Source organism: Electrona antarctica (genome assembly GCF_951216825.1).
Source record: "Electrona antarctica genome assembly, contig: scaffold_40, whole genome shotgun sequence".
Classification (NCBI taxonomy): domain Eukaryota; kingdom Metazoa; phylum Chordata; class Actinopteri; order Myctophiformes; family Myctophidae; genus Electrona; species Electrona antarctica.
In genome coordinates this window covers 853395-870444 of record NW_027638523.1, presented here as the reverse complement: position 1 = coordinate 870444, position 17050 = coordinate 853395, and the positions used below count along the sequence as shown (strand labels likewise).

Here is a 17050-nt window from a genome sequence, read left to right as displayed (position 1 = left end):
CTTATTCAATAGTTAGATTGTACATATTTATCCAGATACTGAGTAAGTCATTTTTGGATTAACTACTATACTGCTTTTTAAGGTTTATTATAAACCAGCAGTTGTTATGCACCACATGTGGAAGAACTCCCAGAAAACAGCAGGTATGCTGGCACTCTTATTTATTTTACATCACAATGAAATACTGTTCTGTTTCCCACTGCATTTGATTGAGTTTTTCTTTCTCTTCTGCACTGTAATGTTTTATGTATTTTTGTTTTAGTTATGATTTTATATATGTTTCCTGATGTGTGCAAAGCACATTGAAATGCCTTGTTGGAATTTGCTATACCAATAACGTTATGTTATATTTATGCTGGCTCCTGCTTTGACTTTAAGAAACTCCTCAATGGATCACTAGACTAGTAGACTAAATATTGTTCAACCAAAGTGGACTGTTATGTTCAAGTGGACTCTGTTTTCGACCATTGAATGGTTTTTCTCCAGATTAACTGGAAAACCAGTTCTTAAAGGGGCATTCCACTCATTTTCAACATTTTACTATGTCATTATATACCTTAGAGCTGCATTAAACATGCCAAAATATTAGACAAGTTGTTCTGATTTTGTACCAAAACTCCCCAGCCACATAGACAAAGCCAACACTCAATGGAAATCAGACTTTGAATAGGGGACACATTAGCACATTCCAAACCAGCCTGGGACAAGAAGCATAGAGGTGTCACTGACACCAAATGGGCCATTAGACACCGGGCTCAGGAAACAAAAGAGAAACACATGTAAATGTGTCTTTGTTGAAATGGAGCCATGGGGTGAATTAACCCCAATAAGGCTAAATAAACCAAAAGTCCTACAACAATAAGGTAAACTTAAACTCTTAAACTTAAACTGGAGATAATCTAAGAGTGATTGGATTAGGCTTCCTTCAAGTACATGGCGAATGCACTCATTCCTTGCAATGTATGCATATGTTGCGACCTTCGGTCGCAACATATGTAGGTACATTGCACTGAAGTCCCCAGGTCCCCCCAGTCGAGCTTGTACCTGTAACTTGGGGGAAGTCTATTATAATTATTACTGATTCTCCAGTAAAGACATGTTGCCTCTACAAAAACCACACTACAAATGAAAGAAACCAGAACAAGAGAACACACACCCATTGATTCTGATTGGACGGAATTAAACAATGGCCAAGTAAACCACACCCATCAACAAAGCTAATTGGCCGAATGACTATGAGTCACGCCCACCATTAGGAACACATAAAACCAGGGCTCCAGCACAACTAATCATTCTCTAACAGAATCTTGCCTGAGGAAGGACCAACCAGTCCGAAACGTCTACTTTTCCAGCTCTCCTTTATATTTGATTCCGTCGTGAGTGAAGCGCCACCGTCGAGTCATGAGAGGTATTCTGAAAAGAAAGTTTGAGGAGGTCGACGATGAAGATCCATTCTACTCCTCACCTCCATCATCGTCACTGCCTTCTCCTGCCTCCACGGAATGGGATTCTGATGGGGAGAGCAGCTCCTCAGAAAGCCAGGACTTTACAACTAATGGTTCTGCTTCACCTGCTGCCAGTCAACCCATCCAGTCTATTCTGAAGAGGCCAAAGCTGGAAGGGAGGCAGAGCAACGTGCGCTTTGATCTGGTGACGGTGTTCTACTTCCCACAATGCCAGGGTTTCACTAGCGTACCCTTTCGCGGGGGTGCCAGTCTGGGCATGTTGCACAGGCACAGCACTCTCCGCAGATACACAATGGCAGAGCACGCCCTGGAACAACGGAGTTGGCGCAGAGAGAGACTACGAGAGAGACGGAGAGAGGAGAAGCTTGAGGCTTTGAGACACCAGTTGATGGCCAATGTTATCATTGACCAGAGAGAATATGAGCGACTGACTGCAGACCAGGTCCCAGACGGAGACACTGACGTCCACATCACCGACGCCGAGCTGGAGGATGGGAACAGCTTCCTGCAGCCGTACTCCTACAAGCACAGACAGGCACTCCTGCAAGCAGCAGGTGTGAAGCACATTGACAAAGAGGAGAAGAGACAGCTGCATTCCCTGCGTGTCTTCAGGGAGGACTCTGGATGCAATTGCCAGGGTTTCTGTGAGCCAGAGACTTGTGAATGCAGTCTGGCAGGAATCAAGTGCCAGATGGACGCATGCCTCCCATGCTGCACTAAAGACGGCTGCGCAAACATTCAGGGACGCGTAGAGTTCAACTCCAGACGCGTGCAGACCCACTACATCGACACCGCCATGAGGCTAGAACTAGAGAGGCTACTACAAGATGATACGCCTGACCGTAGAGACAAGCTGGACGGCGTGTTCAACTCTGTTGATGTCCCGTCCCCAACACCACTGGTCATGGTGACCTCCAGCTCCTCCCAACACTCGGACGGTCCAGAGAGTTACATGGTGTCTGAGATGGACCTGCTGGACAGAGGCCAGTACCTGGTCCAGAGCTTCATGGGGGAAGGAAGCTTTGGGACGGTGGCCAAAGCCATCAGCACGTTCACCGGTGACACAGTGGCCATCAAGATATTGAAGAATCGCCACAATCACGATGAATTGGCAGCACATGAGGTAAGCAATAGCATTGTTCTTGAAGATTTTTATATTTGGCTCTGATTTATCATTAAGTTATCTAATCTAAATCTTTCTTGTATTCCTAGATGGCTGTGTTGCAAATGATGAAAGTCCTGGACCCTGACACGTGTGGAACAGTGAGATTTTATGACAGCTTTGTGCATAAAGGATTGAGATGCATGGTGTTTGAGTCTCTGGATGTTAATCTCCTGGATTTATTGAACGAGAGACATGTCCATATGTCCATGATGGAGACGAGATGCATCATACAGCAGGTATGGCTTTGACAATTACATTTTAAAGTAATGGAAAAAATATTGATACAAAGATACTGAGTTGAATTTCTGAATTTCTGATCATGCTCTTTATTCTTGTCTTGCAGCTTGCCATTGCACTCCAGGCCCTGAAGGGAATCGGTCTGATCCACACAGACATCAAACTAGACAACATCATGCTGGTGAACCAACGACAACAACCCCTCAAAGTCAAACTCATTGACTTTGGTCTGGCCGTTCCTGTCTCTGAGACCAAGCAACGGAGGATCAGACCTCCTCTTCAGTATAGGTGAGCCTTATTATCTGCTTCACTGAAAGCTCAATGCAAACAAATATTAAAATGGAAAGTGTAACGAGTGCAATTGAGAACTTGAAGAAACTTGAAAGTTGCTAACATTATCCTTTTCTTTTACAACCCACAGATCACCAGAACTCTTCCTGGGCCTCCCGATCACAGAGGCACTTGACATGTGGTCACTGGGCTGTATGGTGGTTAATGGGATGCTGTTCCGTGATCTCTTTGGCGGGAAGACTGAATATGATGTGGTGAGTATTGTGCTGATGCACTGTACATTACTACATGCATCCTGACTGTACTCTTTAATCCATAGTTATAGCCTAACACTGTTAATGAAATATTCTCAATATGTGAAATATCCTGTGTTTTTTCTACAGGTTCAATCCATCCTCTTGACACTTGGTATGCCAGAGCAATCCCTCTTGGATGCTGGACAAACAACCTGCAGCTATTTCATTCAGGAAGACGATACATGGAGATTTAAGGTATGACTGCAACTAATATTGGAGTAACAACTTCATCTCTGAAATGTTCAAGAATAGGCTGTCTTTGCACGTCATTCAATCAGATCACTAAAAATGTTTTGTTTTGTGTTTTCCAGGAACCAGAGGAGTATTACACAGTGCAGGAGTTAAAGGCAGAACTGCTAATAGAGGATGTTATGTATACACTTACATGTGTGATTTGCTCACTGGAAGAAGTGTTCTCCTCCCTGCGTTGCGATGCTGATGAAACATCTTGTGACGTCTTCATGGACCTGTTGAAACGAATGCTTCATCTGGATCCAGAGGGGAGGATAACACCTGACCAGGTGTTGGACCATCCCTTCATCACCATGCCTCACCTATGACCGTCTCAAGGTGTTTGTGGGGTCAACCATTGCAAATGTAATGCACTCCCAGTTATTGGTATTGGATTTTGTGTACAGTACATGTTTGACTATGACAACGCCACAATATGGTGATGTCGGCCAACACTGATCCAGACAGGACACTATGCTACCTAAGACACTTCAGTCAACTGAAACTGAGATCATGTGTGACCCATGGGGTGTACCATTTGTGATCACAGTACTCTTAGTAGTTATACTGTAAGAACACATGCACTATCACTGACTGTTACTATATGACTATATACTATACACACTGCTGTTGCAGTGCTGCTAATAGATGATGTTATGTATACACTTACATGTGTGATATTATCTGCTGCTAAGTGTTGTCTCTCACCTGCACAACAGACTGTGATTCTATATTAGTATATTATATACATTTCATGTGTTTATTTTACATTTTGTATTTAATATTGCACTTGCAAGTTTATATTGTACATACCAGTACTGTATATGACATCACATCAAACTGCATTTGATTGAGTTTTTCTTTCTCTTCTGCACTGTAATGTGTTATGTAGTTTTGTTTTAAAATAAGCATTTCTAATTGTATGTATTATTCCCTTGCACATTATACTATATTAGACATGTTATATTAGACATTGTGTTATGTTCACATCATTGGCTGCATTCCAACTGAGAAGAAATTAGCACAATACATTTTGTAAATAATTGTTCTATTGATATATGTTTTAAGTTGTAAACATGGTTGAAATAAAACGTGTTACCTTGAAATATGCGTTGTGTACGTTCTTAAATATGGCCCAGAACAGGTTTTAAAACATTCATATTTTCCAGTTAACTTATATCTCTACATTTATTGATTGTATACTAGATAGAACGTCCTTGCGGTCATGTTTCCATCCATCCATGTCCTATATATGTATTAGTAAAGGCTATTAAATTAGTGTCTATTTGGGGGTCCTTGGCGTGACGTTTGGGAACCACTGATATACAGCAGGGTATAAAGCCTTTTAAAACAAACAGCAGCATGTTGTGCACTCACTGTAAGTAAACATTGCACTTTAACATTGTCACCACAAACAATAATAGCAATGATTGTTACAAGAACATATAGCCATTTTAACACACCTGAAACATTGCACACTAGAAAGCTGAAAGAGTGATAACAGTTCCATGTGATGATAGACCTATTACTGTAGTTCTGCTGAAACTCATCAGAGTCAAAGAGGTGTGAAATGGTCTCAGTTCATCCAAAATGTGATCATTAGCAGGTGATCTGTCCAATGCCAGACAACGAGTGACCATTAACACGTTAATCTCTGCATTTGAATGCATATAGTGAATGAAGCATCAGCCATCATCATTTAGCATGTGTACATTTTAACATGGGGAAAGAATGTGGGGTTTGTTCATTATTTAGCATTTGAAAAACATTGAATAAAAGTGCATTCATCACCACCATATTGAGAGAGAACCCTGCAAAAATGTATCAGCTTATGTTTTTGTTCAGTGTATTTTCATTCAATCCCTTCCAGTTTCACTATGACTTATATGACTGGATATGGAGACAGTAACCTCTGTTACTGAACAAACAAATAATTAATATAGGATATAATTGAATAAGTATAATGATATATCCTGATTTATCTTGACTTATCCTGATCATTTATTAATACTATGGACACATGTTTCTGCACACAGGCCTACACATTACACAATGGGATTTCACTGTAAATATAGATAAGAAATGAAATGAAACCAATAGCGCACAATATAATATGAGACTTTGATTTGACAATATACTTATTTGCTGTTCCAGTCCTGTATAGAAACCAGACCACTGTCTTCTATACTAAAGTGGAAACAAATTGAACCTACATTACAACCTAACACATACAATACAAGGGGTGCTGTATATAGGCTACTTGTAAAAGACAAGATGTGAAGGCTTGTCTACTATTTATACATATTGTTTGAAACAAATAGGCCTAACTGTTTTACTTCCGTTTTCTTGTTTTTAATAAATGTTTAAAGTCAAGATTTGTTTTTTATCTGTGGTTTGTAAGTGTTCCAAGATAAATTAAGATAAATGGGATGTAAATCACAGTATGAGCAGTTGTTTCTTCACCAGAGCTGGTTCTCCTTGGTTCTGATGTTACTGAAATAATGTGGAGAAATCCTCAAGATGAATGGCTCTGCTGCAGTAACAATTAATTCATATCCACTTATTCAATAGTTAGATTGTACATATTTATCCAGATACTGAGTAAGTCATTTTTGGATTAACTACTATACTGCTTTTTAAGGTTTATTATAAACCAGCAGTTGTTATGCACCACATGTGGAAGAACTCCCAGAAAACAGCAGGTATGCTGGCACTCTTATTTATTTTACATCACAATGAAATACTGTTCTGTTTCCCACTGCATTTGATTGAGTTTTTCTTTCTCTTCTGCACTGTAATGTTTTATGTATTTTTGTTTTAGTTATGATTTTATATATGTTTCCTGATGTGTGCAAAGCACATTGAAATGCCTTGTTGGAATTTGCTATACCAATAACGTTATTTTATATTTATGCTGGCTCCTGCTTTGACTTTAAGAAACTCCTCAATGGATCACTAGACTAGTAGACTAAATATTGTTCAACCAAAGTGGACTGTTATGTTCAAGTGGACTCTGTTTTCGACCATTGAATGGTTTTTCTCCAGATTAACTGGAAAACCAGTTCTTAAAGGGGCATTCCACTCATTTTCAACATTTTACTATGTCATTATATACCTTAGAGCTGCATTAAACATGCCAAAATATTAGACAAGTTGTTCTGATTTTGTACCAAAACTCCCCAGCCACATAGACAAAGCCAACACTCAATGGAAATCAGACTTTGAATAGGGGACACATTAGCACATTCCAAACCAGCCTGGGACAAGAAGCATAGAGGTGTCACTGACACCAAATGGGCCATTAGACACCGGGCTCAGGAAACAAAAGAGAAACACATGTAAATTTGTCTTTGTTGAAATGGAGCCATGGGGTGAATTAACCCCAATAAGGCTAAATAAACCAAAAGTCCTACAACAATAAGGTAAACTTAAACTCTTAAACTTAAACTGGAGATAATCTAAGAGTGATTGGATTAGGCTTCCTTCAAGTACATGGCGAATGCACTCATTCCTTGCAATGTATGCATATGTTGCGACCTTCGGTCGCAACATATGTAGGTACATTGCACTGAAGTCCCCAGGTCCCCCCAGTCGAGCTTGTACCTGTAACTTGGGGGAAGTCTATTATAATTATTACTGATTCTCCAGTAAAGACATGTTGCCTCTACAAAAACCACACTACAAATGAAAGAAACCAGAACAAGAGAACACACACCCATTGATTCTGATTGGACGGAATTAAACAATGGCCAAGTAAACCACACCCATCAACAAAGCTAATTGGCCGAATGACTATGAGTCACGCCCACCATTAGGAACACATAAAACCAGGGCTCCAGCACAACTAATCATTCTCTAACAGAATCTTGCCTGAGGAAGGACCAACCAGTCCGAAACGTCTACTTTTCCAGCTCTCCTTTATATTTGATTCCGTTGTGAGTGAAGCGCCACCGTCGAGTCATGAGAGGTATTCTGAAAAGAAAGTTTGAGGAGGTCGACGATGAAGATCCATTCTACTCCTCACCTCCATCATCGTCCCTGCCTTCTCCTGCCTCCACGGAATGGGATTCTGATGGGGAGAGCAGCTCCTCAGAAAGCCAGGACTTTACAACTAATGGTTCTGCTTCACCTGCTGCCAGTCAACCCATCCAGTCTATTCTGAAGAGGCCAAAGCTGGAAGGGAGGCAGAGCAACGTGCGCTTTGATCTGGTGACGGTGTTCTACTTCCCACAATGCCAGGGTTTCACTAGCGTACCCTTTCGCGGGGGTGCCAGTCTGGGAATGTTGCACAGGCACAGCACTCTCCGCAGATACACAATGGCAGAGCACGCCCTGGAACAACGGAGTTGGCGCAGAGAGAGACTACGAGAGAGACGGAGAGAGGAGAAGCTTGAGGCTTTGAGACACCAGTTGATGGCCAATGTTATCATTGACCAGAGAGAATATGAGCGACTGACTGCAGACCAGGTCCCAGACGGAGACACTGACGTCCACATCACCGACGCCGAGCTGGAGGATGGGAACAGCTTCCTGCAGCCGTACTCCTACAAGCACAGACAGGCACTCCTGCAAGCAGCAGGTGTGAAGCACATTGACAAAGAGGAGAAGAGACAGCTGCATTCCCTGCGTGTCTTCAGGGAGGACTCTGGATGCAATTGCCAGGGTTTCTGTGAGCCAGAGACTTGTGAATGCAGTCTGGCAGGAATCAAGTGCCAGATGGACGCATGCCTCCCATGCTGCACTAAAGACGGCTGCGCAAACATTCAGGGACGCGTAGAGTTCAACTCCAGACGCGTGCAGACCCACTACATCGACACCGCCATGAGGCTAGAACTAGAGAGGCTACTACAAGATGATACGCCTGACCGTAAGACAAGCTGGACGGCGTGTTCAACTCTGTTGATGTCCCGTCCCCAACACCACTGGTCATGGTGACCTCCAGCTCCTCCCAACACTCGGACGGTCCAGAGAGTTACATGGTGTCTGAGATGGACCTGCTGGACAGAGGCCAGTACCTGGTCCAGAGCTTCATGGGGGAAGGAAGCTTTGGGACGGTGGCCAAAGCCATCAGCACGTTCACCGGTGACACAGTGGCCATCAAGATATTGAAGAATCGCCACAATCACGATGAATTGGCAGCACATGAGGTAAGCAATAGCATTGTTCTTGAAGATTTTTATATTTGGCTCTGATTTATCATTAAGTTATCTAATCTAAATCTTTCTTGTATTCCTAGATGGCTGTGTTGCAAATGATGAAAGTCCTGGACCCTGACACGTGTGGAACAGTGAGATTTTATGACAGCTTTGTGCATAAAGGATTGAGATGCATGGTGTTTGAGTCTCTGGATGTTAATCTCCTGGATTTCTTGAACGAGAGACATGTCCATATGTCCATGATGGAGACGAGATGCATCATACAGCAGGTATGGCTTTGACAATTACATTTTAAAGTAATGGAAAAAATATTGATACAAAGATACTGAGTTGAATTTCTGAATTTCTGATCATGCTCTTTATTCTTGTCTTGCAGCTTGCCATTGCACTCCAGGCCCTGAAGGGAATCGGTCTGATCCACACAGACATCAAACTAGACAACATCATGCTGGTGAACCAACGACAACAACCCCTCAAAGTCAAACTCATTGACTTTGGTCTGGCCGTTCCTGTCTCTGAGACCAAGCAACGGAGGATCAGACCTCCTCTTCAGTATAGGTGAGCCTTATTATCTGCTTCACTGAAAGCTCAATGCAAACAAATATTAAAATGGAAAGTGTAACGAGTGCAATTGAGAACTTGAAGAAACTTGAAAGTTGCTAACATTATCCTTTTCTTTTACAACCCACAGATCACCAGAACTCTTCCTGGGCCTACCGATCACAGAGGCACTTGACATGTGGTCACTGGGCTGTATGGTGGTTAATGGGATGCTGTTCCGTGATCTCTTTGGCGGGAAGACTGAATATGATGTGGTGAGTATTGTGCTGATGCACTGTACATTACTACATGCATCCTGACTGTACTCTTTAATCCATAGTTATAGCCTAACACTGTTAATGAAATATTCTCAATATGTGAAATATCCTGTGTTTTTTCTACAGGTTCAATCCATCCTCTTGACACTTGGTATGCCAGAGCAATCCCTCTTGGATGCTGGACAAACAACCTGCAGCTATTTCATTCAGGAAGACGATACATGGAGATTTAAGGTATGACTGCAACTAATATTGGAGTAACAACTTCATCTCTGAAATGTTCAAGAATAGGCTGTCTTTGCACGTCATTCAATCAGATCACTAAAAATGTTTTGTTTTGTGTTTTCCAGGAACCAGAGGAGTATTACACAGTGCAGGAGTTAAAGGCAGAACTGCTAATAGAGGATGTTATGTATACACTTACATGTGTGATTTGCTCACTGGAAGAAGTGTTCTCCTCCCTGCGTTGCGATGCTGATGAAACATCTTGTGACGTCTTCATGGACCTGTTGAAACGAATGCTTCATCTGGATCCAGAGGGGAGGATAACACCTGACCAGGTGTTGGACCATCCCTTCATCACCATGCCTCACCTATGACCGTCTCAAGGTGTTTGTGGGGTCAACCATTGCAAATGTAATGCACTCCCAGTTATTGGTATTGGATTTTGTGTACAGTACATGTTTGACTATGACAACGCCACAATATGGTGATGTCGGCCAACACTGATCCAGACAGGACACTATGCTACCTAAGACACTTCAGTCAACTGAAACTGAGATCATGTGTGACCCATGGGGTGTACCATTTGTGATCACAGTACTCTTAGTAGTTATACTGTAAGAACACATGCACTATCACTGACTGTTACTATATGACTATATACTATACACACTGCTGTTGCAGTGCTGCTAATAGATGATGTTATGTATACACTTACATGTGTGATATTATCTGCTGCTAAGTGTTGTCTCTCACCTGCACAACAGACTGTGATTCTATATTAGTATATTATATACATTTCATGTGTTTATTTTACATTTTGTATTTAATATTGCACTTGCAAGTTTATATTGTACATACCAGTACTGTATATGACATCACATCAAACTGCATTTGATTGAGTTTTTCTTTCTCTTCTGCACTGTAATGTGTTATGTAGTTTTGTTTTAAAATAAGCATTTCTAATTGTATGTATTATTCCCTTGCACATTATACTATATTAGACATGTTATATTAGACATTGTGTTATGTTCACATCATTGGCTGCATTCCAACTGAGAAGAAATTAGCACAATACATTTTGTAAATAATTGTTCTATTGATATATGTTTTAAGTTGTAAACATGGTTGAAATAAAACGTGTTACCTTGAAATATGCGTTGTGTACGTTCTTAAATATGGCCCAGAACAGGTTTTAAAACATTCATATTTTCCAGTTAACTTATATCTCTACATTTATTGATTGTATACTAGATAGAACGTCCTTGCGGTCATGTTTCCATCCATCCATGTCCTATATATGTATTAGTAAAGGCTATTAAATTAGTGTCTATTTGGGGGTCCTTGGCGTGACGTTTGGGAACCACTGATATACAGCAGGGTATAAAGCCTTTTAAAACAAACAGCAGCATGTTGTGCACTCACTGTAAGTAAACATTGCACTTTAACATTGTCACCACAAACAATAATAGCAATGATTGTTACAAGAACATATAGCCATTTTAACACACCTGAAACATTGCACACTAGAAAGCTGAAAGAGTGATAACAGTTCCATGTGATGATAGACCTATTACTGTAGTTCTGCTGAAACTCATCAGAGTCAAAGAGGTGTGAAATGGTCTCAGTTCATCCAAAATGTGATCATTAGCAGGTGATCTGTCCAATGCCAGACAACGAGTGACCATTAACACGTTAATCTCTGCATTTGAATGCATATAGTGAATGAAGCATCAGCCATCATCATTTAGCATGTGTACATTTTAACATGGGGAAAGAATGTGGGGTTTGTTCATTATTTAGCATTTGAAAAACATTGAATAAAAGTGCATTCATCACCACCATATTGAGAGAGAACCCTGCAAAAATGTATCAGCTTATGTTTTTGTTCAGTGTATTTTCATTCAATCCCTTCCAGTTTCACTATGACTTATATGACTGGATATGGAGACAGTAACCTCTGTTACTGAACAAACAAATAATTAATATAGGATATAATTGAATAAGTATAATGATATATCCTGATTTATCTTGACTTATCCTGATCATTTATTAATACTATGGACACATGTTTCTGCACACAGGCCTACACATTACACAATGGGATTTCACTGTAAATATAGATAAGAAATGAAATGAAACCAATAGCGCACAATAGAATATGAGACTTTGATTTGACAATATACTTATTTGCTGTTCCAGTCCTGTATAGAAACCAGACCACTGTCTTCTATACTAAAGTGGAAACAAATTGAACCTACATTACAACCTAACACATACAATACAAGGGGTGCTGTATATAGGCTACTTGTAAAAGACAAGATGTGAAGGCTTGTCTACTATTTATACATATTGTTTGAAACAAATAGGCCTAACTGTTTTACTTCCGTTTTCTTGTTTTTAATAAATGTTTAAAGTCAAGATTTGTTTTTTATCTGTGGTTTGTAAGTGTTCCAAGATAAATTAAGATAAATGGGATGTAAATCACAGTATGAGCAGTTGTTTCTTCACCAGAGCTGGTTCTCCTTGGTTCTGATGTTACTGAAATAATGTGGAGAAATCCTCAAGATGAATGGCTCTGCTGCAGTAACAATTAATTCATATCCACTTATTCAATAGTTAGATTGTACATATTTATCCAGATACTGAGTAAGTCATTTTTGGATTAACTACTATACTGCTTTTTAAGGTTTATTATAAACCAGCAGTTGTTATGCACCACATGTGGAAGAACTCCCAGAAAACAGCAGGTATGCTGGCACTCTTATTTATTTTACATCACAATGAAATACTGTTCTGTTTCCCACTGCATTTGATTGAGTTTTTCTTTCTCTTCTGCACTGTAATGTTTTATGTATTTTTGTTTTAGTTATGATTTTATATATGTTTCCTGATGTGTGCAAAGCACATTGAAATGCCTTGTTGGAATTTGCTATACCAATAACGTTATTTTATATTTATGCTGGCTCCTGCTTTGACTTTAAGAAACTCCTCAATGGATCACTAGACTAGTAGACTAAATATTGTTCAACCAAAGTGGACTGTTATGTTCAAGTGGACTCTGTTTTCGACCATTGAATGGTTTTTCTCCAGATTAACTGGAAAACCAGTTCTTAAAGGGGCATTCCACTCATTTTCAACATTTTACTATGTCATTATATACCTTAGAGCTGCATTAAACATGCCAAAATATTAGACAAGTTGTTCTGATTTTGTACCAAAACTCCCCAGCCACATAGACAAAGCCAACACTCAATGGAAATCAGACTTTGAATAGGGGACACATTAGCACATTCCAAACCAGCCTGGGACAAGAAGCATAGAGGTGTCACTGACACCAAATGGGCCATTAGACACCGGGCTCAGGAAACAAAAGAGAAACACATGTAAATTTGTCTTTGTTGAAATGGAGCCATGGGGTGAATTAACCCCAATAAGGCTAAATAAACCAAAAGTCCTACAACAATAAGGTAAACTTAAACTCTTAAACTTAAACTGGAGATAATCTAAGAGTGATTGGATTAGGCTTCCTTCAAGTACATGGCGAATGCACTCATTCCTTGCAATGTATGCATATGTTGCGACCTTCGGTCGCAACATATGTAGGTACATTGCACTGAAGTCCCCAGGTCCCCCCAGTCGAGCTTGTACCTGTAACTTGGGGGAAGTCTATTATAATTATTACTGATTCTCCAGTAAAGACATGTTGCCTCTACAAAAACCACACTACAAATGAAAGAAACCAGAACAAGAGAACACACACCCATTGATTCTGATTGGACGGAATTAAACAATGGCCAAGTAAACCACACCCATCAACAAAGCTAATTGGCCGAATGACTATGAGTCACGCCCACCATTAGGAACACATAAAACCAGGGCTCCAGCACAACTAATCATTCTCTAACAGAATCTTGCCTGAGGAAGGACCAACCAGTCCGAAACGTCTACTTTTCCAGCTCTCCTTTATATTTGATTCCGTCGTGAGTGAAGCGCCACCGTCGAGTCATGTCAAGTGTTCTCCTCCCTGCGTTGCGATGCTGATGAAACATCTTGTGACGTCTTCATGGACCTGTTGAAACGAATGCTTCATCTGGATCCAGAGGGGAGGATAACACCTGACCAGGTGTTGGACCATCCCTTCATCACCATGCCTCACCTATGACCGTCTCAAGGTGTTTGTGGGGTCAACCATTGCAAATGTAATGCACTCCCAGTTATTGGTATTGGATTTTGTGTACAGTACATGTTTGACTATGACAACGCCACAATATGGTGATGTCGGCCAACACTGATCCAGACAGGACACTATGCTACCTAAGACACTTCAGTCAACTGAAACTGAGATCATGTGTGACCCATGGGGTGTACCATTTGTGATCACAGTACTCTTAGTAGTTATACTGTAAGAACACATGCACTATCACTGACTGTTACTATATGACTATATACTATACACACTGCTGTTGCAGTGCTGCTAATAGATGATGTTATGTATACACTTACATGTGTGATATTATCTGCTGCTAAGTGTTGTCTCTCACCTGCACAACAGACTGTGATTCTATATTAGTATATTATATACATTTCATGTGTTTATTTTACATTTTGTATTTAATATTGCACTTGCAAGTTTATATTGTACATACCAGTACTGTATATGACATCACATCAAACTGCATTTGATTGAGTTTTTCTTTCTCTTCTGCACTGTAATGTGTTATGTAGTTTTGTTTTAAAATAAGCATTTCTAATTGTATGTATTATTCCCTTGCACATTATACTATATTAGACATGTTATATTAGACATTGTGTTATGTTCACATCATTGGCTGCATTCCAACTGAGAAGAAATTAGCACAATACATTTTGTAAATAATTGTTCTATTGATATATGTTTTAAGTTGTAAACATGGTTGAAATAAAACGTGTTACCTTGAAATATGCGTTGTGTACGTTCTTAAATATGGCCCAGAACAGGTTTTAAAACATTCATATTTTCCAGTTAACTTATATCTCTACATTTATTGATTGTATACTAGATAGAACGTCCTTGCGGTCATGTTTCCATCCATCCATGTCCTATATATGTATTAGTAAAGGCTATTAAATTAGTGTCTATTTGGGGGTCCTTGGCGTGACGTTTGGGAACCACTGATATACAGCAGGGTATAAAGCCTTTTAAAACAAACAGCAGCATGTTGTGCACTCACTGTAAGTAAACATTGCACTTTAACATTGTCACCACAAACAATAATAGCAATGATTGTTACAAGAACATATAGCCATTTTAACACACCTGAAACATTGCACACTAGAAAGCTGAAAGAGTGATAACAGTTCCATGTGATGATAGACCTATTACTGTAGTTCTGCTGAAACTCATCAGAGTCAAAGAGGTGTGAAATGGTCTCAGTTCATCCAAAATGTGATCATTAGCAGGTGATCTGTCCAATGCCAGACAACGAGTGACCATTAACACGTTAATCTCTGCATTTGAATGCATATAGTGAATGAAGCATCAGCCATCATCATTTAGCATGTGTACATTTTAACATGGGGAAAGAATGTGGGGTTTGTTCATTATTTAGCATTTGAAAAACATTGAATAAAAGTGCATTCATCACCACCATATTGAGAGAGAACCCTGCAAAAATGTATCAGCTTATGTTTTTGTTCAGTGTATTTTCATTCAATCCCTTCCAGTTTCACTATGACTTATATGACTGGATATGGAGACAGTAACCTCTGTTACTGAACAAACAAATAATTAATATAGGATATAATTGAATAAGTATAATGATATATCCTGATTTATCTTGACTTATCCTGATCATTTATTAATACTATGGACACATGTTTCTGCACACAGGCCTACACATTACACAATGGGATTTCACTGTAAATATAGATAAGAAATGAAATGAAACCAATAGCGCACAATAGAATATGAGACTTTGATTTGACAATATACTTATTTGCTGTTCCAGTCCTGTATAGAAACCAGACCACTGTCTTCTATACTAAAGTGGAAACAAATTGAACCTACATTACAACCTAACACATACAATACAAGGGGTGCTGTATATAGGCTACTTGTAAAAGACAAGATGTGAAGGCTTGTCTACTATTTATACATATTGTTTGAAACAAATAGGCCTAACTGTTTTACTTCCGTTTTCTTGTTTTTAATAAATGTTTAAAGTCAAGATTTGTTTTTTATCTGTGGTTTGTAAGTGTTCCAAGATAAATTAAGATAAATGGGATGTAAATCACAGTATGAGCAGTTGTTTCTTCACCAGAGCTGGTTCTCCTTGGTTCTGATGTTACTGAAATAATGTGGAGAAATCCTCAAGATGAATGGCTCTGCTGCAGTAACAATTAATTCATATCCACTTATTCAATAGTTAGATTGTACATATTTATCCAGATACTGAGTAAGTCATTTTTGGATTAACTACTATACTGCTTTTTAAGGTTTATTATAAACCAGCAGTTGTTATGCACCACATGTGGAAGAACTCCCAGAAAACAGCAGGTATGCTGGCACTCTTATTTATTTTACATCACAATGAAATACTGTTCTGTTTCCCACTGCATTTGATTGAGTTTTTCTTTCTCTTCTGCACTGTAATGTTTTATGTATTTTTGTTTTAGTTATGATTTTATATATGTTTCCTGATGTGTGCAAAGCACATTGAAATGCCTTGTTGGAATTTGCTATACCAATAACGTTATTTTATATTTATGCTGGCTCCTGCTTTGACTTTAAGAAACTCCTCAATGGATCACTAGACTAGTAGACTAAATATTGTTCAACCAAAGTGGACTGTTATGTTCAAGTGGACTCTGTTTTCGACCATTGAATGGTTTTTCTCCAGATTAACTGGAAAACCAGTTCTTAAAGGGGCATTCCACTCATTTTCAACATTTTACTATGTCATTATATACCTTAGAGCTGCATTAAACATGCCAAAATATTAGACAAGTTGTTCTGATTTTGTACCAAAACTCCCCAGCCACATAGACAAAGCCAACACTCAATGGAAATCAGACTTTGAATAGGGGACACATTAGCACATTCCAAACCAGCCTGGGACAAGAAGCATAGAGGTGTCACTGACACCAAATGGGCCATTAGACACCGGGCTCAGGAAACAAAAGAGAA

At 39.5% G+C, this 17050-nt stretch overlaps 3 protein-coding genes across 3 annotated transcripts in view; all 3 read left to right on the top strand.

Moving 5' to 3' along the window:
* Positions 1–17050, top strand: part of LOC306917984 (uncharacterized protein) — a gene marked incomplete at its 3' end in the record, with an annotated part of 316989 nt that overhangs the window by 130220 nt on the left and 169719 nt on the right. The window lies entirely within an intron of this gene.
* On the top strand, positions 1402–2334 carry LOC306917996 (cysteine/serine-rich nuclear protein 3-like; the record flags this gene model as incomplete). The annotated part of the gene is made up of 1 exon (XM_079530895.1): positions 1402–2334. A coding segment is annotated over one exon (933 nt), but the record flags the coding sequence as incomplete, so codon positions are not given.
* On the top strand, positions 7647–8558 carry LOC306917995 (cysteine/serine-rich nuclear protein 3-like; the record flags this gene model as incomplete). The annotated part of the gene is made up of 1 exon (XM_079530894.1): positions 7647–8558. A coding segment is annotated over one exon (912 nt), but the record flags the coding sequence as incomplete, so codon positions are not given.